Source organism: Chamaea fasciata, unplaced genomic scaffold (genome assembly GCF_029207755.1).
Source record: "Chamaea fasciata isolate MVZ Bird 193981 ecotype frontalis unplaced genomic scaffold, bChaFas1.0.hap1 SCAF_3, whole genome shotgun sequence".
Classification (NCBI taxonomy): domain Eukaryota; kingdom Metazoa; phylum Chordata; class Aves; order Passeriformes; family Sylviidae; genus Chamaea; species Chamaea fasciata.
In genome coordinates this window covers 62,780,730-62,806,162 of record NW_027094088.1, presented here as the reverse complement: position 1 = coordinate 62,806,162, position 25,433 = coordinate 62,780,730, and the positions used below count along the sequence as shown (strand labels likewise).

The following is a 25,433-nucleotide window of genomic DNA, read 5'->3' as shown; positions in this document are numbered from 1 at the left end:
AAGCAATGCTCCTGTGTCCCGGCTTCTGCTCGTGCCCATGCTTTGTTACCACCCATACACATATTCAGAACACTGCAGGCAGAAGGTCTTTACCAGGTGGGAAACAGGGATCATCACAATGTTGTGAATAGGTGGCTATACCTGATGGCAACAGGATGAAGCCCAGGAAGGTCAATAAAAAAAATGAAGAAACACCATTAGCAAAAATGAATGTTCTCAACTGTCTTGTGGCTAAAGGAAGCACTGAAGGAGAGAAGTGAGGAGTTGTTTAATCTCTGAGGGGCTGCTGTTCTGTGGCAGAAATTTGAGTTCATTAAAAAGGGAAACAATATGCTGTAGGTGTGAGATAATACAGTGTGAATCATAGCAAGGTAAAAACATGATCAAACAAAGCACAGTATTTTCACAAGTTGCAAACAAATTCTATTGCTGAAAAGACTATATTACATTTAGGTGATTCTAGTCAAGTTATTTCAATTTTTCAAAAACAAGTAACCAAAGAATTGCATCACTACAATTGTTACTGAAATGAATTACTGATTTGATTTGTCTGTTTAAAATTAGAAATCTCACAGATACCATTATGCACTGTAAATTTGCTTTCTGTTTTGTTTCCCATGAAGCATATTTAAACATGAATTCTCCTCTTAGATCCTTTCCTATACCTTGAAACTCTTTCTGGAATTTCATATTTTCAACTACATAACCCCACAAAGTTTGATCTATCAAAATCTATCATCTTTTATGCACTGGACCTTTTGGGAGGAAAGCAGCACTTGCAATGCTGCCATAGTTCATGGACTGTCGCTCTTTTCACTATAAACTCATTTTCTAGGGGTTTATACCTCAGCTATGAAATCTGCTGCAGACTGAAACATAAGAAACCAGATGTCATCTGAACAGCCCTTCTTTAAACGGGAATTAGGCTTAAATCCCTTTAATGGATTTTATCAAGGAAGAGAGGAAAAAATGCTTTTTAGGTTTTAGGTGCATTAATTGAAGTCTTATATAATTCAATTAAGAACTTAATTAAGAACTTTGAAGTAGTTGGCTGTTCAATCATGCTTTGAATTGACATTTATAAATACAGTAAAAAAAGTGTATTGCAGAAGACTATAGCACTGTTTTGATAAATTTCAGAGTAGGATGTTTGTCTAGAGCTCTGCATGTTTGAAAAAGAGAAAAAATATTTATTCCATTAAGTTTGCTGGTGGCTTAAACTAATCCAGAAGTTCATTCTTTTTCCTGACTAAATGGAAATGTATTTTCAGTTATAACACTGCTGGATATACAGTTATAAAATACAAGAGCAAAAATATGTGCACTTTTCTTTTTGAAGTTCTTAAAAGTTTCCAGTGAACATTAGCCCAACAGGGTGACTACAGTGAGATGATATTGCAGGGGAAAAATGTATGTGTATATTCTCTATAGTTATATACTCCACAAGGCCAGACAAAATCTATCTGTGCTTGCAAGACAGTAATAAAATGACCACAAGTTCAGGCAGGGAAATGGTGACTTCAGACTGTGTTATTCAGAGGCTATTATGGGAAGCCCCATAATATTTGTCCAAATTTTTTGCATTAACTTAAAAAGACTAAAAAAATATAATTAAAGAAAGCATCTGACTGGATGGGAGTTGCATGCTTTGTTAACTCCCTATTCCTAAAGGCATTACCTACACAAAGATCTTCCTTTCCTACAGGTCTCCAAAAAGCCTCCTTATGTGGACAAAACAAATTAGTCCCAACAAAGAGTGTATTCATGTTGGTTTTTTACTCATGAAAGCAACATAGCATGCTCATTCTGCTAAGTTTGTCTCTGTGTGTTTTCTATATTTTCACCTATATTATTTTGTAGGTAATTTGGGTTTCATAGATTTGGTGAGGTTTCATTAGGTTTAATTTAGTCTGGCCTTCAGGTGACTGGCTAAATCACTGTAATTTACTCTGAATATTGAACACTCTGGATCTGAAATTAGGGGGATGTAATTAGCTGTAATTGGTCACAGAGATGGCAGGGAATTTTGAATGGTCTATTAGCCCATTAGCAAATATGGATTCCTGGGCAATCAATCTTAAGGACTAAAATAATCTTAAATTGTTGAGTTGCGTTTAGCAATTAAAATGTATAATCCAGTCATGTGTACAAGAAATGCATGAAATACATTCATAAATTATGAAGCCAGTAAAAAAGTGTGTTTTCTAACACAAAGGATGGAAGTAATGAACTGTTGCAAGGCACACATAGAACCAAAATTAATTTTTTATTCATTTTTGAAAAATATTTAAAATATAAGTGATCCTTTAATATGGTATACTACTTATTCCATATTCATACACATTGTGTACTGCATGAGATTTTTAGTTTCTTCTTTCAAGCTTTTGTAATACATGTGACCTTCATACCACGTTAGAAATATTTCAGTCATGTTCATAGTTGTAGACTACAGCATGCCAGGAATGCAAGTTTTCATTTGATTCCTCAAAGGAATGAGCATAGTACACTAAAGCACAACACTGTAAAATTTAATTTCCTTCTTCTGGGTAGATAGAACGGGGGTGAAACTTTCAGTACAAATCTAACTCTTGTCTCCTACTTTCCCTGAAATCCACTGCTAAAGCTAAAGCTGATTTACAAATTCTGTCCCTGTCCTAACTTCTGAACAAACTGACACAACCACCCAGGAAGCAAAGCTTTACACATGCAACCTGTGACACGGGGTCCCCTCGTAAAGATATATTTTATATCATAATCAGCACCTCCTGAATAATACAGAGTGCTGTAGAATTTACAGCCATCATGTTCTGAATGTGTAAAATTACACAAAACTATCTTAAATCTTTCTGTGCGTGGAGCTTGAATTCGTGTAATCTAACTTCAGTCACCTAAACCTTAAGTGTTAACCTCCCTCAGCCTCCAGCAGTTCTGTAAGCTACTTTACATTTGTAAAATGTATGCTGAATAAAGAAGGGCAGCAAAAAAAGTAATTTACCACATCTACTTTAGGATGAAACTAAACATCTCTTTTACATGTCATTCCAGGAAAAATTTAATCTTATGTAATTTGTCAGAATTTCACAAACTTGATAGTTTACTTCTGAAAGAATGTGAAACCACAGCAATCAAGAAGCAAAACCTAAGGGTTGGCACTCTAATCACAGAGGGTGGTGTGAAGTTCATACTGATAAATTGAAAGAATATATAGAACACATACAGTGATAATTTACATCTTTTAGAATCATTTGCCTTTCAGATAATGAGAGTAAAATTATTAATTATTGTAGGAAAATAATGTTCAGGTACAAGTTTAGAGTACTTCCTACTCAGCTCATGTGTAGTGTTTTCCCTGAGCTCCATGAATCTCTGTGTACTCTAGGCAACTCATGATCTAGGGCATTGCACTTCCTATATTTTCCAGAAGTTAGCAGCTCTGTAGTGTAATCAGGGGAAAAAATCCATGTCTGCTCCTGAGCCACACAGTCCCCTGACTGATTTACCAGGTCAGCCTGCTCCTGCTTTCTGCTGCACTCACCCCTGTGCAGTGCAGTCACTGCTACAGCTCTGCTATGGAGACGGCCATTTCTGGCACAGAGATGTAGCGAAAGTCCCTGTGGGAGCCCATAGATCAGAATCCTTTGCCAACTTTGTAACTGCCCTTCAAAACTCTGCAGGCTGCTCCTCAGATGCCCTTCTGTCTCCTCTAGGCTGAGTTCAGCTCTCTCAGCCTGCCTCATCCATATGCTATGCATACTTTCTGAACTTGAACTTCATGGAACTTCAGGTAGAGAAATGGGAAAGAAATTGAATGCAATGGCTTATGAAAGGCAAGTGTTCTTTTAGGAAAAAAACACTGAATTTTCTGTGATTTGTGGATTTAAAAAGCACACAGCTGAATGCAATTTCTTTGGCATCTTTCATTTACATTTGAAAACTAGGAAATTAATTTTAATCATGCCTGCAAAACTAGAATTACAGTCCTGAATATAGCTATTCGCTCTTTTTACACATGTCTGGTTTTTCAAAGAACAATATCAAATCCAAGACAAAAAACTTACTGGGTTTTAGATTTAAGGAGCCACTTAGAAATTTGCTCCAAATTTTACTTTCTATATGAAAAGGAGGCATTACTTTCACTGTAGGCAAACTGTCCAAAAGTGAAAATCATTCTTGTATTAATAATGTCAGCTATGCGATTCTGTGTAAAATCTTCAGCTATTTCCATGGAATTTTTACAAATCACTGGGTTTAACTCAAAAAAAAAATCAGCAAGAAATCAGGAGAGGAAAACTAAAGGTTGTGATAACAGCTATGCAACTATTCTTATATGCATGTAAATACAGAAAACAGTCTAATAAATCCTGGTCTAAAGAAGCACAGCATTTCCTTCTCTTAATCTTTGACCATCAAGACCTGATTTGAATGGTGGTTTAACTAATCATTTAGGAACAGAAATATTGCAGGAAAGGAAAAGAAACAAACTCATGAACTCAAAATACTATAGTATCATCTCTCAGAGACCTTCACAAAATAAAAACTCACCTGCAGATTAAATTTTACTTTGCTTTCTTTCTACATCCTGGTCTGAAAATGGTGGTTTCCATCAACACTTGTGAGATTTAAGCTCATTTAACCAATACAATGCAAACAGAATTCCATCTGCTTAGGAAGTTTCCTTCAAACTCCAGTACAAATACAGATTCTTATTGCTTACCATTACCCTGACGTGTTTATTGAGCATGTGTGACCTGACAGCGAGTTCAGAAATTTCTGATTTTAAGTTTAATCTGAGTTAAGCCCTGGTTCTTGACTGCTCATTGAAAACATATTAAAAACTTGATTGACTGTTTGACTGATTGATTGACTGATTAATATTTAATATGGAAAAAATAAAGCTGAATATGATAGTTTCTCTTTCTTAGTTTGTCTCTCTGTTTTAGCATCAAGTGTTTGGTGTCTAAAATAAAATCTGAAGCTTATTTTGGAAGGATTTCTCAAAAATAACTTTATGTTTTCCTGGTACTCCAGAGATGTCCTTCTGAAAATAAAGACAGATGAGAAAAAAATTTAAGAAAGTTTTGTGGTACATTTTCTCCACATTTCAAGGTCTGTGACTTCTATTGATCCAGGATTTGTTGGTTTCTTTCAAGATCTATATGTGTTTCAAAAGCTTTCTAAGTAAATCTTGAAGTCAATATTGATATATAGCGGGACAAAAAAAAAAAAATCTATGAATTTATCAGTAAACTAATAAAGTCCAGGAAATTTACTCCAGAACATCAACTCAATTTCTTTTGAATTAAAAGGCCGAAGTCCGAATTTCAATTCCTAGTTAATTGTTGTGACAGATGCAATAACTTTAGATCTGGAGTTCTCATTTAAGAAAGACAAGGACCCTAATCATTTGTTTTCTGCTTCACATACATGTTTCCCAATAGTTAATGGCTGTTCAGCTCACAAAGGTTTTACTACTGAAGGCTTGCTGAACACTACATACCCTTTATAAACATAGGTAGTTAATTTATTTTCCATTATACATCACTCTCAGATAAAAGACATAAATATTCTATTTCTTTCTATTTGCCACTCTTCTTTTCCATTCCTCAATTAGAATCACAATTCTTGTACCACCCACTTCATTTTCATCTTTGCCTGCAGTAATAAATACATACCCTAAAGCTTGATCTTGCTCATTTATATAGCCAAGTTTTAAAATTAGGCTAGAGTTATTGCCTTATTGAAGACATGGGTGTATCTTGGCTAATATTAAGAATCTTGTCCTCTGTACTTATGGCTTTTGAAGATCAGTTTTAGGGTTAGTATGTTCTTCTACATTTTTCTGATCATTGAACTGTGTAAGCAGATATTGGAATACTCAAGGCGACTGTTAAAGACTTTATATTTCTGAAAATATGAATTAATACTAATTTCATTTTTCTAGGAAAAAATTATATAGAAATTGGAAAACAGAAATCTGACCTTACATGCTTATATACATTTTACGTTATTGTCAACATATTAGTTTTCTAGGATGAGGATGGGCTGCAAAATGGAGAGACTTAAATTATAAAGGTGTATGAGGTATAAACTAATGTGTTCTGACACTTTTCACAATATCTTCTCTCTTGGTGAGCTCAGCAGAGACACTGTGCTCTCCCCAAGGAGATGAGACACAGGCATATTTACGTAATCGACGCTGCTTAATAAATTTTTAAATTTGAATATACAAAGTGTCAAATAGAATACGCTGAGTTTTACCTGCTAAGGCTTTGTAGTCCACCAAGTCAAACATTACAATAGCTACTGCTGACCAGGTAACAATCAGAGCAACCACAAGAAGCCATGCTGCTGGTGAGCTGAACGTTGTCAAGAGGTCTTCTGTCACTGATTTCTTGCCCACTTTCATGGATGACGAAGGAACGGATCCGTTCTTACCATCTATTATTGTCGTGGTTGTAGACATGTGTCCTATGCAAATAGACAAAACAGAGGGAAAAAATGTAACAATTTGGAGCCTTAAAGCCAAGAATATGAATGCTGTTTTGAAATTGTTTTGTCATCAGAATGTTTATATAAATAAATTGCTAAAAAAAGGTTCTTGCTTTTTCTGGAAGAAATAGTCATAACCAGCTTTTTTATTATAATATGACATTTTTTAGTCTGCCACAAATAGCTGCAGGCCTAGAAGAGTGATTGATGAAAGCATAAAATATTATTACCCTCCAAAGGATTGTCTTGTTACGGGCTGTAGGCCAGATTGTCAGGTGATGTGATTAAGTGAACTTCCATTGACTTTAATGGAGCTAATGCATCTATGCCATTTGAGGTTTGCCTGGAATGCGGCTGTGAAGGACATGTATCAGTAGCAATAAAATATATATATATACATATATTTCATTTTATCTAACAGAAACACAAATGATTTCTGTGTCCAAGATCCTTAAAAGTTGTAAATAAGATTGTAGCTGATCTTTAAGTAGCTTTGTTGGTGGAATTTTTCACTTAATGAAATAATCTCCTAAGAAACAAGAGTTACAATGCCAAAGCAGACTTGATTCCAGAAAGCATAGGTTTGATAATAAAAAGCTGGTAGGAAGATGAATGCTACTTAGCTAAGTGACCAGCCGACACATATAAACTATGTAATGGACAGTAACAGTAGTGACTTAGCCTACTGCTTCCTGAGGTATTAAAAATGGTAATTCTGAACACAAATGCTAATTCTGGACACAAACTAAAACTGTAGTAGCTGAAACCTAACTGTATTTGAAAGCTCTTAACTTAATCTGCTTCATAAAATACATTTTAATAACCTAAACAATCTAGGGAGGGGCTTTTTTTTTTTCCCATTATACACAATAACAATAGGTAAAGTATTCCCAACATCACAGTTCAAACTAGTAGAAGACCATGCCATCTCCACTTAGTTTGCAGTATCTTCTTGTATGCTACAGTTAAAACCTTCAAAGATATGTTACATATATGCTTGGTCTGCTTGTTGACACCAAATTGCATAAATTATTTCAAGGAATCAGGTGACAGCTGGTTTTTGCAGATCTCTGCTTTTCTTTGTCTTCTGTCACAGTTGATACAATCTACAAAACTGATATTTTCTGTGTGACAGAGTTGCTCTATATGAAAGTAAGCAGATTCAATTTCATTTTTGACATGGAAAATGCCAAATAGGCACTGAGAAACCTTTTCTGGAGTTAAAGTACAGGCTGTTGAAGACTTTCCAACATTTACCATCACAACCTGTATTTAGACTCTCTTTGAGAAACACAACATTTATATTCTTAAAAAAAATAAATGAAGAAAGAATAAAATCATAATATTACCCATACATATATACATACATGCATACAGTTTCCTTTCCTATTTTACCCAAACAAATCTTCCAATCCTTATGCTAATGAATACTGGTTTTATTCCTTTTATGTATACAAAACAATATCCTAAAGTGATACTGAAATGTCCCTTTATGTATCTGGCAAAAACATATAAAATTGGAAAGGACTATTTTGGTGGAAGGGGTTCCCTAATTCTTAATCTGTCATATCTGTTGAGTTTTCAAATTTATACCCTTTTTCAAATTCCTTTTTAAATTTTATTTAATTATGTAGTGCATTGTATTAACAAGTAGTTTCCTTAGCTCTGCCTTTTAATTTTGCTTCTGCACAAGCGTCGTGGTGCAGATCAGTGCCTTGCTTCAAGCCCTGAAAAACTGCTCTGCTACACAGCAGAGCTGTAAAAGCAAAACAAGATTGGCATATTGCATGGTTCTGTTACTTTTTTGAAATTTATTCTGATTTATAGAATATTTTTTCTGCTTATAAATAATGTCTATCTCCTAGGATAGAATGTATACAATTTTTCAAAAATATTATAAAAAAACACTGCTTCCATTTCTCCAAACAAAGATTTTAGATCAAACAATGCACAGCAGGAGGATAAATCTGCCAAGTGACAACTAACAATAAAGATCAGCTTCTTAAGTCAAATTCAAAATCAATAGCATTTTGTTATCCTACTGCATACACGATGCAAGTAATTTGTGCATGTAACAGGTCATAAATGACACATTGTGCATTTTTTCCCCTTGGGGTATCAGTCAGAGTTTATGATGTGTAAGAGAGAATATAAAGGTACTGTCTCATCTTGACAAATCTGATTAGTACCACAGCATGTCTTCAAGGACATCCTAGTGGCAGATATTTGAAGTTATAATACAAACAATTAAAACTCTGTGTGTATACAGACATAGACTTATAATTACCAGTCTAAGGATCATTCCTCTATGTCTGTTGCTATGTAAACATATTTCCTTACTGTTTAGTATATTTAACTTTTAAAACTCAGACCACTCTGTGTCTTCTTTGGTGAAGAAAATAGTAACTGATGATTTATCAATCAGAGCAATGCTGCAGAGACAGAGCTCAAGTATTGTAGAAGGTTATCTATGGCAAGCTTTTGGATGTTGATGTAGTCAAGTCAGATTTCCCCTTAAAAACTCAGGATGTTATACAATAAAATCATTGTCAGTGTGCTCATTAAAGGGTGAGGGAACAGCTATTGATTCAAATTTGACTGGACGTCAAGCTAGGAAAATACCATTATACTGCTGGGTGTTCCTGATACAGGTGCTTGCAGTGTGACTCAGGGGCCTAAGAAAGACCTCCAGTGTTATTTTAAATTCTTTACATTATCAAAAACATCCTCACACGACTGGCAGGAAAAATCTACAGGACCCTAACTTTGTAACTGCCCAAAAAACAAAAGCCCAGACAGGATGTCTTAAAGCAAACAGAAATTAGATTTTTTTTGTCCCTAGATAGCTATATGAACAAAATTGGCTGGGGAATTTTATCTGATGACTCCTAAGAAAGAAATTGTTTGCTGCTATGTAATCTCATGTAGGATGGATTGTATATTGATACCATCACAATGGTATACAATGACTCCAAAATGAAGAGGCAATAACACTGAGATGATCTCCCTCTCTCTAGAAGCATTATATGATTGTAGTACCCAAGGTGTTATCCTCATTCTTTTCTCTGCCTGTTTCTTGCTTTCGGGCGTGTAGGTGCTCTGTCCCTTTTTGTCCGCCTCCTACCAGTGCTAACTTTTCCTGCAAACCTTCAGTGATGATATTTACAGTGCTAGACAGCAGAAAAAGGGGATGTAAATACAATGTTTCCATCAGTTCAGCCAGCAGTGTTTCTCATTTTTCTCAGAAAAGTGTCAAAGTTAGGCAGAACTCCTGCCAAAGAGGTCAGTGAGGCTTCAGGTGCCCAGTGGGGGACTGAGAAAGACAGGTGTTTTTTGTTGCTCTGAAATCATGTGATGGAGCCTATCAAGTTCTGCACTTACAATAGCAGCGGTCATTAAGCAACAGGTTAAAAACAGATTGCTGAACTTTTCTAGATATCCTTGCCATCCAAATAATAAACTTTTTCTCTCTCAAGACAAATTTCTGTGTCCATTACAGCCAGTCTGAATCCCAGCCAGTTTACTTTCAATGAGCACTGGAGTGGATCAGGAGATTCATGAGCAGATCAGTTGTCCCTGCTTTGGGAGAAGCAACATCCATCACAGGAGTGGAGGGTGCAGCTGAGGGCTGCTACAATTTCAGCCATCCAATTTTAATCCACCGCACATGTCTGCTAGAGCCTCTTGGCATTTTGGGTTGTGATTGCTATTGATTTTCAATGAGGATAGGAACTTCAAAAAGTTATATATACATTTCTATAAAAAGATTACTCCAGGGATATATACCTCTGACTCCACATCACAATTTCTCATGCACACAGGACTACCGCATCAGGTCGCAAATGTCACCTTTACATCAACAGATTGATTTGTTAAATTCCAAACAGCTAAAACTCTGAGATTCTTACTCTTCCTCTGATTTCAGAGTTGTCACTTAGAATACAATCTGAAGACCCATAAGGTCTCATAAGTATAAATAAACCTTGACAATTGTGACAATTTTGAGGAGAACACCATGTGACTTTCAGAGTCCAGAGTGAGCTTGTAGTCCTGGCAGCTTAGCTGAAATATTTGTATTTTTGGGCTGAGGTATTATAGCCTCATAATGAGCATAGGAGTCTCTGGTTAAGGATGGGTACTTTATTTTACAGTTCAACTGCTATACCTTCTACTATTCCAGTAGAAAAATGGAACAAACAAAAAAACCCCTAAACCTCCAAAATTAATAAATAAACCTATTCCACTCAGACTCATTCAGGTGTAAAAGAGTAATTTTCTGTATTTATGTCACTTCATAACTATTTCATGTAAAACAGTCTTATTCTGCCAATAGGACAAAAAAAAAGTAAAATATTTAATGTGCAATGCCTTTTTAAGTCTAGGCATATTAAAAGCAGACAGCTAAGCATGATACTAAAAAAAGAGGTTGTTCACTTCTAAATAATAATATTGTTGCTAGGGCAATGCAGTTGGGATGTGAGAAACCTCAGTGCAATCCGCTCTAAATGAGAGAGCTGGTAGACTTTTGACATTAATGGCTCCTGTTTGACCTATTCCACTTCACTTGGAATATTTAAATACTAATTAAGGAAGCAGGAAAGAGAAGAAACGGCTGTATAAATCGGCACTGTATGTTAAGCAGCAGCTGAAGCCTTGGGCTTTAACCTGGTGACCTTATCAATCCACCACTGTTGCGATCAGGCAGGCAGGAGACTCAGCCTACATGAAGTAGGGTACCACAGCGAAGAGAGGAAAAGGGATTAGAACCCTTCAGTGAAGAATTGGGCAATGGATATAAGATAAATTGCTGCATTTTTTTAAGCTCAGCACATCACCCATAAGTGAGTCCACAAGCCTGCAGGGATCACAATAACCACTCTTTCCCCACATGGGGAACATGATTTCTACCGCAAGAAAGGATTACACCTACACGTGTTGTTCAGGTGATACTTATGCCAGGCTGTGACATCCTTCTGTTTCAGTCTCTCTGCTAGGGTTTCTTCTTCCTTGGCTTATACAAATACAAAGGAAAAGACAGAATTAATTCTGTGGTCAATAACTAGTACCTTGCATTGAAATATTAGTAATATTTTTTCCTAGAGCAACCTAATGACTTTTTTCCTGCTTTCAGTCTTGTTTATGCATTTATGTGAAAAAAAATGTTGAGCAGAGAGTAGAGAGACCCTCAGGATCCACCGTATACACTGAACAGAGCGTCTCTATCATCTTATCTGGCCAGCACTGGGGCCCGAAAATGCAGATACTGGACAACAACCAACAGAGTGCAGAATATTTCAGAGGAGAAAGTGCAAGAGCACAGCAGCTGGTCAAAAACTTTTGATCTCCTCCAAATACTGCTAAAGTGTGCAATTGAAGTGGATTTAAAACCATTTTCTGTGGAAGATCTGTAGCCCTGGAAAATTTCAACAGGTTAGAAACTCAGCTAGATCCACTAATATGGATCATGATTTCTATTGGACATACATGGAAATGTACAGGCAAGACTTTTTCTAACACAGGGGAGATAGAAACAGGGAAAGACAACTTAAATAGGAAAATTCAGCTTATCTTTGCAAGCTCCCCTCTCTCATTGTTATCTGCAATACACTGTGAGTAGGACAAGGATCCACAGTGCAGCCCAAAAAATGGGTGATGGGCAACTAGTGTAGGTCTTCAGAGTATTGACAAGCTTCTACAAGCTTTTGGGCAGAAATGTAAAAATTTTAAGAAAAGCTAATTTATTTAGAGATGCAGCAGAAATCTTCTCTTGAGATGACTTAAATTCAGCAATTTCTTCTCTTTTGTATTGAATTATATCCCTGTACATATGAATGAATGCCACTGCAGTACCTGAATGGAAAAATAAATGAATGGAGTTTCACAATGATACCAGAATTTACACACTTTTAAATTCACCACACAATGTACTGAATTGTTGCTTTGCTGTTTACATAATTAAAGTGCAAAGAGAAAAACCTCTCAACACATATCATGTGTGCATACACAACTTCTCACACTTTAAAGGTAGTCTTTCTTGCAGACTAGAGACTCTGAAAGCTGTGTCTGGGACTGTATATGAGAGAGCATATGCAGATTTATCAGTGACTGATAGTTAAAAAATGTAATAATCTTTATGAAATGTGGAAAATAGGGCTGGAGATTATGCAGCAACCAATTCTATGTGACAAAAGAAATAGAATAGAGATTATGGAATAGGGAGAAGATAGTGTATTAAAATTAGCTGAATGATTGGATTTAGAAAAGTCACTTATAATTATTATTGCAGTTGGTGCTGTGTACATTTTTAATTTCCTTTTCTGTTATTATATCTGTATTGGTTTTATTTCTGATCAATACAGAACATCTGATAATTTAAAGAAGTAGATAGTATTAATCTTTCTATTCATTATCCAAGAAATTATGTACACCAATCTTTTCATTTCATCGATTTCAATAAGCAGTTTTTAGAAGAAAAGATACATTCTATCAAGCCACTTCATTATCAAGTCCAAAGAAATTCTGTACTTCATACAGTCTCAGTAAATAATGCTAATAGTACTACTGTGTGGTGAGATCTAGAAACTATTAATGCTGTATACTAACATGTGACATATATTTTGGGATTGTAACAGTTGCAGTTGCTCAGGGTACTGTGGTGGGTAGACCCTGACTGAATGCCAGGTCCTCTCCAAAGCCATAATACTCCTCTCCTTCCCTGGACAGGGGATAGAAAGTATAAGAAAAGGCTCATGGGTTGGGATAGGAACGGGAAGAAATCAGGCACCAGTTATCACCATGGGCAAAACAGACTGGACTTAGGGAAATTAGTTGAATCAATCAGAATATGTAATTAGAAATATAATTTAAATCTTAAATCACTCTCTTAATTTTACATCAAATTTTCTCTGCCTCCTCACTACAGGAGTGCAGGGGGAGAGGCAGTGGGGGTTGTGGTCAGTGGGTTCATTACATGCTGTATCTCCTGCATTTTTTCCTCAGGGGGAGGACTCACACTCCTCCCCCGCTGCAGCGCAGAGTCTCCTGTAGGAGACAATCCTCCAAGAACTTCTCCAGCTTGAGGCCTTCCTCTGGGCTGTAACCTTCACAAACTACTCCAGAGTAGGCCCCTTCTTTGGGGTGCAGTCTTTCAGGAAAAGGCTGCTCCAGCATTGATTCCCCAGAGGGTTGGATTTCTGCCAGGAGCCTGCTCCAGCATGGGCTTCCCATGGGCTCACATCCTCCTGTGGGCACATACCCGCTCTGGAGTGGAGTCCTCCAGGGGCTGCAGGTGAATATCTGCTCCCCTGTAGGACTGCAGGGAGCCAGCCTGCCTTACCATGGGCTGCACCTTGGGCTGCAGGTGTCTGCAGCACCTTCTCCTTCATTTTTCTTGGCATCTGCAGAGCTGTTTTTTTCACTTATTCTCTCGCCTCTCTCTGGTTGAAGGTGGGATTTTTTGTTTGTTTGTTTGGGGTTTATTTTCCCTTCTTTTTTTGTTATTATTATTTCACCCCTCTCTAAATCTTTTTTCTCAGGGGTGCTACTCTCATCCTGATGGAATCAGTCTTTGCCAGTGGTGGGTCCATCTTGGGGCCATAAGATATTGGGTCTGTCAAACATGGGGGAAGCTTCTGGCAGCTTCATCCAGGAACCACTGCTGTATCCTCCCCTACTACCAAAATCTTTCCATGAAACCCCAGTACAGATACAGTACACTACTGTGGGCTTTGTGGAGAAAAGTAAAGGATCTCAGAAGAAAATAACTAATACTAACTAGAAAACCTCCATAGCCATATGATCAGAAAATTACTTTCACGTGATGTACAACTAGGTTGCAGTAGGGACTGGACAATTACATATAAGGAAAAAGGACTTTTGAATAGGAAGATATAATCACTGACTCAGGAATTTCCTTTATTTTATATCCCTGAATGCTGGGCAAGTGTATTGGCAGGGCATAGTCTATGCATTTAATGCCTGAACTTAAAACTTTTTCCTCAACCAGTGGCTGCTGAAAAAGACAAGATACTTCAAACCTTCATGTTTCATGTGCTAAAATTATTTGAACAGATGTATCTGATTATTTTTTTCCCTATGGACAGCTACAAGGATTGCCTTTAAATTCTCTTGTGTATATAAAAGATTGGTTGTACCTCATGTAAGAAGTTGACATATGTGGTTAACTCCTTGCCACACAGATTCATATGATGGATTTGGATCTTTGCTGTACAAAAGGAATCAGAATTCCCTGAAGGCAATCTGGACTTCACCCCCCTACTGTTCAAGGTGAGAAATTCAAGCAGTAGCAATAGAGGATGGTTTGTCTAGAAAATCTCAGAGGATCGGATGGGATGGTAGGGAAGAAAGTCTGGGAAGCACAGCTGAGAAAATCAATTTGCTCTAGCAACCAGTGTAACTGATAAAAAAGATCACCAGAGGATTTTGGAAAGGAATAAGTCTCTTTGCTCCAATCAGATTTCCCCTGCAGAAAGGAAAATTGCTTTTTCAGGAATGCATGTCTGGGTCCTGTTGAAGAAATATTAATACTAGACATTGCTTGTTCCGGAAGAGGCCAAGGTATGAAATGTAGAATTTGATAAATTACATACGAAGAATCTACCTATTTGAACAGATGTCTTGAAGCGATCTGAGAACTTCGAGAAGGGGATGTGAAAACCAGTTTCAACCAGACCTAAATTACACTGTGCTTTAAAATACAATCAGCAGTAAAATAAGCTAACTCCCTCTCAGCTGATATACTTCTAACCTTTGGCTTCAGAGGGCCTGCTTGGGTCAGCAGATATCTGAAGGATTTAGGCGTCCACATACCATTGAAAGTTCATACAAGATGAACCCTAAATCACATTAAAAGTTGAACTTCAGAGATTTGGAGCTGAAATTTCATCTTTCCTTGCATGTTTTAATTTCATAATCTAGTAACACATTGGTTGACACTTCAAATTAAGCAGAAGAAATCTTGTCTCATAACTTAGCAAGGAAGTGCAAAAATCTCTTCACTCCAAAATTGCTTATAAAGAACATTAGGCTGATATGAACTTTAACCTTTTGCTCTGTGGGATTGTTTCCTATGTGCATATACATTTCAGCAAGCTTTTACATTATTCTGATTATTCAAGTACCTCAAACAAAGAAGGCATTAGCAGTAGTTAAAAGATCTTATGTGCTCTTAGTCTTATATGACTGATTGTATTGTGAACCTCCCTGTAATAATTCATACCTGAAATTATTTTAGAAATAATAGTAAAGGAAGACCTAAGGACCAGGTTTAAAAGATGACATGTTTTATTGGGAAATCTTACAGATTTTAATTACAACTGTATCACTTTTTGCAATAATTTCTTGAGAACTTAGAAGAGCATGGGAGTGAATAATAATAAAGTAGGATAAATTAATTTATAAAATCAAAACTGGAGGATTTCAGTCAATAAAAACAAGAGAAATGTCATTTACTTTGGTTTAAATTATATACCAAGATACGGAAAAGAGACACTGGGCTGCTTTCTTTCCAAAGGGCAATAGATTTCACCTTTTCATGAATTGAAAGTTATAAATCTACATTTTTCTCTTTTAAGTATCTCATCAGTTTCATATGTTTTCTACATTGTCTTAGAAATGTGATTTTTTAAAAAATCAAATGTTTCATTTACAACTTCTCAGTACACAGATGAGATAAGAACGCAACTGAATTCTGAACACTCAATCCTAAACTAGCAGCAGCCTGAAAAATCCATTATTTGTTTGGTTCCGCATCTGAATTATTTAATTGATTGATAGTAATATTTTCCTTTCTTTGAAAATAAATTGGTGCTCTGAAACAGTAAAAAGTTTTACCTTCCCGTTCATCTTAGCAATCTGACATTTCAGAAAGAGATGCCAAAGGGATATTTAGACACACTTCTGAGTTGATATAAGCTGAGAGGTACATCTTATCTTTTAAAATGTCAAAATGAAAGTTGAAGAAAAATGATTGCCATTTATCTCTTAATAGCAGTAGATCTTCTGAAGCAAGAGCACTGTGTGTAGTCCCCTTGTTATTAGATTTTGGAAACTCAACTCAACACATCCTTGAAATATTCAGAAGGGATTAGAAAAAAAACACTGACTTATTTTTAATGGTTGAAAAAAATTTATCTGTTCTCATCTGTAAAATGACGATAGTCCTAATATATAAGAAAAGTTACTAGAATAAATGGTAGGTTCTTCACTCTGGACAAGTCTACCAGTATAAAGAAACTCTGTAAAAACAATTTCAGATCTGTGTTTCCTCTGATGGAACTACTATTTTCTCTCCAATAAGTGTACTGAGGAATGGTTAATAAGATTATTTACTTGATTTCTTTTATTCCAAGCTAATAAGACCATGAAGGTTGGACCAATTTTACATCCTAATGGACTGGCATTTACAGACTCTGAAAACAAAAGTAGTTCTAACAATAATTTACTATACTCTTTACAAGTTATTGTGCAGGTCTGACAAATCATCCATGTGGGGCTACCCAGTCACTACAGCACTCAAATATGAAGTTCACCACATGCCTAGTTTGAATGTATATACTCATATGCCATATTGAAGAAACTTGGTTGCAGGTCATTTACGAGAGAAAGAAGATAAAGGCATTTTTGGCAAAAAACAGAAATTGCAGCACTCAGTTATGCCGTACATATATATATATATATATATGTGTATGTATGTATATGTACAATTAACTTTGTTAAAAATTAAAGCAAAAAATTCTCATCTGACAGAAGGGTCAAAATAAAATAAGTGCTTGTGGCAAGTTAGCTATCTATGTCACTGTTAGATCTCACCTGTAAATGACAATTTGCAACTACATTATAGGTCATCCTGTCTGTGAGAGAGAAAACTGGAAGAGAGCTGCTGAAGAAAACTTATGTGGCTTACAAAATAGTATAACCAATTCCCCAAGAGACAGTAGTTAGCTATAGCAAACAGATGAACCAAGGTCTATCTCCCATCAGGGAGTTAGTTTTGAATAAATGTGGAAGAACTCCACCTGTATACTTACAGAATAGCTAAAGGCAAACCCACTACATAGGCACCTAAAATACTAGAGAAAATAGGTTTTCTGAAATGTGCTTGTAAACTTATTTTCCTATCAAAATATAAACTCAAAATTATTTTTGGTAGACTCTTTCTATTCAGTGTGTTCCTATAATAAAAGAACTCTAGAAAGCAGTGGCAATCATGATAGAAATGGTTAATCTGAAGGCTTTGGGTTGGTTTTCTTGGTTTTTATTATTTTCTTCTAGTTTTGGTCTGAAAGAATCCTTTGGAAAATATCCTTTCAATTTTAGGGCACAAGAGCGATCTTAAACTGACACAGATGAATAGAATTCAGTGTTTAGGTAAGAATTAATGGTGTGTTTCTTCTTGTTCTTTTTTCAGTAACAATTCCTAAAATTGTAATTTGAAGTGGAAGTTTAACCTTGATAGACTAAATTAATAATATCATTCATCTCTAATCTTTATTTGGAAAAAGGCATGATCTCTAAGGGCAGCTGAGACGTGTAGGATATGCTGTCACAGTGAGAACAGTTGATCTTTGTTGAGGGTTCATATTCACAACACACCTGTCATCTAACATGTATTCTGAAATTCTCAAGAGCTGAAAAATCTTTACACTATTTTACAAAGATTTATTTAATAGAATCTTGTGCCAGATGATCAAATCTTAGAAGAAAATTTTATTTCAAATCAATATGAAGTAATTGGAAAAAATGGGATATTTTTGAGAGTGTTGAGACCCATTCCTGAACCAGCTACCATAATTAAGCCATATCTTAATCCATTTTACTCAGGATTGTACCCTGACCAAGTTTTGGGATGTGTGAAAAACTTTTCAATTTAAGTTTGATGAGAAAAATTGCTACATAATATTCTAGGTACAGAGCCCTAGGTACCTTTTCTTTTCTCTTTTTCTCCCCATGCGGATGTTTTTGTGGAACCTCATGTACACACTGAAAAAACCAAGAAGATTTAGGGTTCTCTGAAGACTACCTGAGGAAAAAACAAAATTCTTTCAGTAACTGTATCCATTCTCTACATCCCTCCTCCTGCCAGCCCAAATCAATCAACACCTGTCGGCAGAACGAGTTCATTACTAGGTTTTAGAAATTGTTAGCAACACCTGAGTTTTAGCCAGAAGTAAATTAATAAAAAATAAGTCTATTAATGAACCTTTTACCCATACCTAAGTCCAGAGAACATATAATATTGCTAATTTTCACACTATTACATTGTAAATAAGAAAATAAAAAGTTCATTAGAAACATAATGAATAGCTTAAAGCTTGGTTTAGGGACTTATGCTTCAGTGACCTGGATATCAAGTGCCAAACCCATTTATTATAAGGGAATAGAGATTCACCTACCACTTAAGTCTTCCTATGACACCTCTTCAGATCTCTGCAGAGTAGACAAATGTAATAATAAAGACTTCATCTGACCACACAAACATGAAATTCGTGTATCTAACTTATCCCAGTGATAAATGCAAAAAGTGATTACCTGGCTACCTTATCTGGCTCCAGAAACAAGCCAATCTTTATAATAGTTCCTAGAAATATTCCCCATTAGGAATTGGGATATTCATGTGGCATTTAAAATAAAATTTGAAATTACAGAAATGTCTGGATTAAAATTTTTTCACAAGTACAGTTCCATACCTCTCCACTCCTACTCGGCAAAAAGAAACTATGGAATACAAATTCAGCTTTTGGGTGTCTGCTATGATGTTTTCTTGCAAAAATGAGTGCATGAAAAGGAACACTTTGATGTGTGCACATAAAAAGACTATTTGTTTTATTCCCAAACTATGAGTGAAGTTCCAATTTCTAAGCCAACTCTAACTTGAAATGTCATCTAAGTTGTATGACAGCCATGAGAATATATATGGAACATACCAAGAAATGCAAGTTTATTAAAGTAAATACTTTTTTTTTGTGTATATTATAGGACAGGATATTCTCTTTGCTTAGTCTTTTCCAGTGTATGATAATGGCTTTATAAACCTTTTGTGATTTACAGAGAAAGAATTGGCAGAATTATCAACTGATTATTATAGCTTAAGGTTTTCCTGTTTCCTACAAAAGATACTAACTTATTTTTCCATCTGACAGAGTAGATCCAAATCCCAAATTAATTTTTGCAAGTATATATGCCAGAACATTTGGCATAAATAATCTTCATATAAAGAAATTTTAAAAACCTAGATTTTTTCACTAGGCACAGTGAATAGTACTGCAGAACAAAATCCTAATGTTGTAAAGATATCCAATTTTTCAGTATAAATTTGCTGAATTATAAAATTAATAAAAAATACCTTTTTATGTCTTTTAAAATGTAAAAATTTATCCATATAAAAGATATAATACCAAGAAGGATGTTTTTGACATGGGATGTTGGCCTCAGGAGAGGAAAAAAAATTAGATCCATGTTTTAGTTGTTAAGTGTCTCAGAGAAGTGACATCTTAATTTTGAAAATTATTCACATGAAAGTTTTACTTTTTGACTAACAGTCCTTTATACAAATTCTGATGAAGTGACAGATCAAAAAAAACCAGAACTTCTCTCCATGAAAAGATTCCTAAAGCAGAAGATGAGTTATTTTAAAAATCTATCTATGTAGACTATGTCTAAAGTATTTTTTTTACTCTACTTACAGTAAGTTTCTAAACACATAGCCCAAACCAGAAAGAATATGTTAATTATAAGATCCTATGTTTGTAATATATGTGAAGTAAAAATTATTGTCTACTGAGAGACATATTTGTAAAATTATCTTAGCATAAGGTTCTAAGTTCTAGAAAAGAAATTCACACTCTTTGGCAGAGCATAGAACCAGAGAACCCTTTAGGTTTCAAAAGACCTTTAAGATTATGCAGAGCCCAACCATTTACTCCAGCACTGCCAGGGCCATCACTACACTATGTTCCCCAGCGCCACATCTTTTAAAAGACCTCCAGGAAAGGTGACACTACCGTTTCTCTTGGCAGCTTGTTCCAGTACTTAATCCCTCTTTCCATTAAGAAAATTTTTCCTAATACCCAACCTAAACCTCGTCTGGCAAAGCTTAAGACCTTTTACTCTTACCCCATTACTTGTTACTTGGGAGAAGGGACCAAACCCCACCTGGCTACCGCTTCCTTTCAGGTGGTTGCAGAGAGCAATAAGGTCTCCCCTGAGCCTTCTTTTCTCCAGGCTAAATAACCCCCAGATGCTCCTCATAAGGCTTGTGCTCTAGGCTCTTCAGCAGCATAGAATGTTGCAAATTTATCACTAATTTTAATTGACTCTCATTGCATTTTTCTAGTCAACTTTGGCATAAAAATGAAGCAAAAGTCTTGAAATGTCTGAGTTCTTTTTTCTGGGGAACTCTGTCCTATGTATGGATGGGGAATCCATTTCCTTATATTTTTGGAGTGTGAATTTTTCTGAAGTTCATAGCCTCTCACAGTGCTTGTGTCTGTTTTACAGTGTTAGACATAGGGTTCATCCTAATTCGACAGTGGAAGACTAATTAACATATAAGAAGACTTCAGCAGAGCAGTCCTGAGAACTCAGGGCTACATCTTAGAAGAGAAGAACACCTTTCCACTTATTTTAATGACATGATCAGTCCCGAAAGCTTTCATAATGTTAAAGCTTTGACTCAGTACTGTTCAAAAGATTTTATTTCAAGTTAAAAAAAAAAAAAAAAAAAAAAAAAAAGCCACCATCTTGAGGTGGCCCCTTAATGTTATTATTGCTAACTGGAACTGAAAGTGAATGACATCAAGGAGCAATTTTGACCTGATTGGAATGATAGTTTCCTTATTACCTTCCATGGATTCTAAATCAACTAATCTTTAGCATCTGCTGTAAACACACACAAAGTCATCACAAAAACATTCAGCTATGCTTCACAAGCTGTAACACCTCCCCACATTCTCTGTAGGGCAGATCCATATAGCTCCAGTATTCCTAGCCCACAGTAACAGCAGGTGCTGCAAAGTTTCCACCCAGCTTGAGCGCCTTGCGTGAATATCAGACGCTTGCAGGACCTCTATAATGTTCCTGGCATCTTGCCTTGACCTTCGTGATTTTGTGCTTTGCTCTCTGACTGTTGGTGAGATAGGAGAAGGCAAGAACAAAGTTGCATACCTCTGCCTGAAGTTCAGTCATTAAAAGGATATTTATGCATTTTTGTCCCAAAGCTTTACATCCATGCATGTTTGTCCCAATTTTGTCCCAATGCTTTCCATCCAACAGAAAATCCCTTTTGTTTCATATGGATGAAACAGAGATGGTAGCTGGTATTGTGTTCACAACCTGTCCTGTGTTCACAAGTTTTCTAATTATGCTCAAACATGTCCATAAACACAATGCTCTCTTATTTACGAAATCTTCACATAGTCTCAAGTTCTACTCAAATTGTGGAATTGTATTTTGTGTGTTTTTATAGATCTTCAAATCTGGATTTATTTGCTCCTAGTCTTCTAATATTTATCTTCCCTCTAGTTCACATTCTGATGAAAGGCCTTATTATTTTAATTCTGAAGAAAAGAAGCAATGGGAATCTCCTAAATTCTGGCTTACTGCTTCTCTGCACTAAACATAACACATGAGTGTATCTAATTTCAGAAAACTTTCAAGCAACTGCCTGCTATTTCTTTAATATGAATACAGAAGTTTCAATTCATAGCTTTTCCAGTATAATAAAAAGACATAGAGATGTCCTCTGCAGATGTAGAATTTGATGGTCCTTTCTAAATTTTTAATAAATCTTTTGAGAGTTTCTTAGTTATCCTGCCTACATGTTGGCATGATTTTGCTGGCTTTTATATTCTAGTAAAAGGCCTATTCATCATCTAACCTTTCTTTATTAATTTCCTTTTCTATTTTATCAATAGATTGCAGCTTCAGCTGTAATTATATAAGTGCTAATAAATAAAAAAGGCATACTTTCACATCTATTGAAAATGAACACTTACTTCACAGTCAATATTTCAGCTTTAGAGCTTACATTTACTATATCTTATGGTCATATGACTGATAATCTTTCACTCACTAACACAATCCATGCCCCCAGAGCTGCAATACATTCACAATACTATTAAACTCTTGCGGTGGAAGACAAGAATAGACACAAGATGTATCTAATATAATTAAATGAGTAATAATGAATAGCATTCACAATATGAAGTAAGGAAGGCGTAAAGGCATTGTACTATACTTGCTATTTTTCCTGGTTTGGTTTGTGGTTTTTTGGTTTGGTGGGTTGGTTATTTTTTGTTTGGATTTTTGTTTGTTTAAACTGGTGCTTTATTTAGACCTTTGATGAAGTCTCATGTAGGAAGTGTGGAATAAACTGTATAGGGTGATCTTTTAGAACTTTAGTTACATACTGCACCACATGCTGTGCACTCCCCAGGACCTGAACAGGCAGGGTACTTCTGACAGGTAAGTGGAGAAAAGCTAAAGTGTCTTTAGGATCCTCACATCATTGGACACCGTGACAGTAAGACATCAGTCTCACATGCAGCTGAGCCTGACCAACAGTCCAGATCAACAGTTTATTTTTATTTATCTTGCTGATCAGGGCAGGAGCAGTATTAGTTTTTAAGGGACATCATAAGATATGTGTTATAAGAGAGAACTGTAACATTTTCCTTGACCCTAAATAGCCAGGCAGAGGTTACGTGTTCTTCACTCCATTTCCAAATATTCAGACCTGGATCAGTACAACCTGGATCTGGCATTTATTCCTCAGAGGATGCCATTCCCTAGTAAACCACTGCAGAAATGGACATAGAAGATCATTAGACATCAAGGGCTTGTTAAAGTCACCATTCCTATGATCAAGTACTGAAAATGTTGATAACAAATCTGGATATATGAAAAAGTGTAAGATCTATTTGTCATGGAAAAATATTGTCATGATTTGTATCATGCACAGAGTATTTCTGTCCAAACTGATACTTCAATTCACATCACCTATAGTCAGGAGCTACTTTTTTTCAGAAAGAAATAGAGATTAAAAAGAGTTAGAGTACTGAAGCATTTGCAGATTCATATAGTGGAAATTTCGGCAGGTAACTTTTACACAAAATAAATTCTGATGATACCTTCAAAAGCATACAAGCCATGAAAATTGTATTTGTACAAGAGATCCACAGAAGATTAATAGTCTATATGTTTGGAAGTTCACATTATTCATATCTATGTCCAAAAAGTGTGTTCACTAAATTCTGGTTGTAAAATCACTGAAGAATAAAATAATTTATTATTTCCTTATCTTCCCTCTTCATTGCCTTGGCATTTAAGCAAGTAGTTAAGCTAAAACAAAAGTTATGTTTCTTTAACCGAAAGTAAATCAGAAAAGTAGTAAATGCTAATAAAAGACTCAAAATATGTGCTTTTTCACATAAAATAGGTACTCATCTTTTTCAGCTGATGAGACACCACTACAGTTCTAGTTCTATTCAAAGCAATTGAAAATACACTCTTCAGTCACTGTGAGAATAAAAGGTAACATTTCTATATTTAATGTGTCAGGAAACCTTGATTCTTTCAATTGAAACAAACAAAGGCATGAAAGAAGTGGAAAAATTGAAAGCTGACATAGACAGTCCTGATCGTGGCTGAAAAGAGGTGAATCTTTGCCAAAACCAAATTCAGGGTTTTAGCAAATTTCATGCAGACAACATTCATTAAAGGTCTACATAAGTGCATCTACTTTTTGAAGACACATAATTAAGCAAAGTGAAATTATTCTCTACAAAAACCTTAAGGACAACACGGATTTTGTTATCAGTAGTAGCAAAAAAGGTTATTTCAAAGGCATTGACTAGAAATATTCAACGAGTTGGCAAATGTAAAAAAGTTTACAGTAAACACCAAAAGTGGAATAAAAATAGGACTAAGATAGGAAAAAACTTCGAATGTTATCTTCAAGAATTGGAGTGTAGAGAATACATCCTGTGAAAGCTGAAAGTATTAGCTGAGTTTTCATTCCCACTAACTTGAACCAGTTCAATCTATGGGAAGGTGGGTCTTACTTGTATATTCCTTAGAGACAACTGGAAAAAAAAGGAAGTTGTTTTAGTGAGGAAACTACTGAGAAAACGATTATATTAAAATATAATTTCAAAAATACACTGAAGTTTCTGAAGTTTACAATATGTTTTTACAACCTAAAATTTAGGAACAGTTCTTCAGTGAAGTGCATGAAGTGTGAAGATTTTGACACCTTCATTTCTCTGTCTGCAGAATACACAGCATATTCTGATTTAAAGTGTGTTAATGCAGCTCATGTTTAATTTACATTTACTTAAGTAAAGCATGCCCTACACGAGAAGGGGCTTTGGTATTGCTTGCATTCAAAGATGACAAGAGAAAGAAGAACACCATGTACAACGAGGACTTCACAGGCATTTGAAAACACTCAATTTTTTAGCACACTTTATATATTTTCCTTGATTTGATACCTACTCTTGTACAAAGGAAGAAGCCTGTTGGTGTTTTTTGGGTGGATTGGTTGGTTAGGTTTTTTTTTGTTGTTGTTTTTTTGGGTTTTTTTTGCAGACTGGAGATTGATTTCCATATTACATAGCAAACTACAAGCTGTTCACCAGGCAACTGAGAAAATGAGTAGTCAGGGTGGGAAGAAAATCCAGAGAATTTTAACAGACTTACAAGCTTTTATTCCACAATTTCTTTCTAACCTGTAACTCAAAGACCTATTATTCATTATAATAATTTTTTATGTCCTGTGTGTTCACAAGGCCAGGAATTCAGGCTTCTGCAGAATTTTTTTGTAGACATTGTACAGGACAAGAAGAAAGGTCTCCCTTCCTGATATTGGTGTAAACATAGAAAAACAGGGAGACGTGGAATTGGCTAAAAATTGGATTTCTGGGCTA

General features: G+C 35.6%; 1 protein-coding gene across 38 annotated transcripts in view; it reads right to left on the bottom strand.

Annotated features, from left to right (window-relative positions):
- The window catches only part of TRDN (triadin), a 225,433-nt gene that overhangs the window by 188,513 nt on the left and 11,487 nt on the right, over positions 1 to 25,433 (bottom strand). For 34 of the 38 annotated variants that reach the window (XM_066179292.1, XM_066179289.1, XM_066179279.1 and 31 more), the window contains exons 2-3: positions 6,259 to 6,468; positions 94 to 141 (exon numbers count right to left, since the gene is read on the bottom strand). In XM_066179292.1, coding sequence (XP_066035389.1) covers positions 94 to 141; positions 6,259 to 6,468 — 258 coding nt within the window. Of the gene's footprint in view, positions 1 to 93; positions 142 to 6,258; positions 6,469 to 11,419; positions 11,501 to 18,432; positions 18,529 to 25,433 lie in introns of those variants that run through there. The other 4 variants (XM_066179286.1, XM_066179303.1, XM_066179278.1 and 1 more) reach the window with 3 other exon arrangements.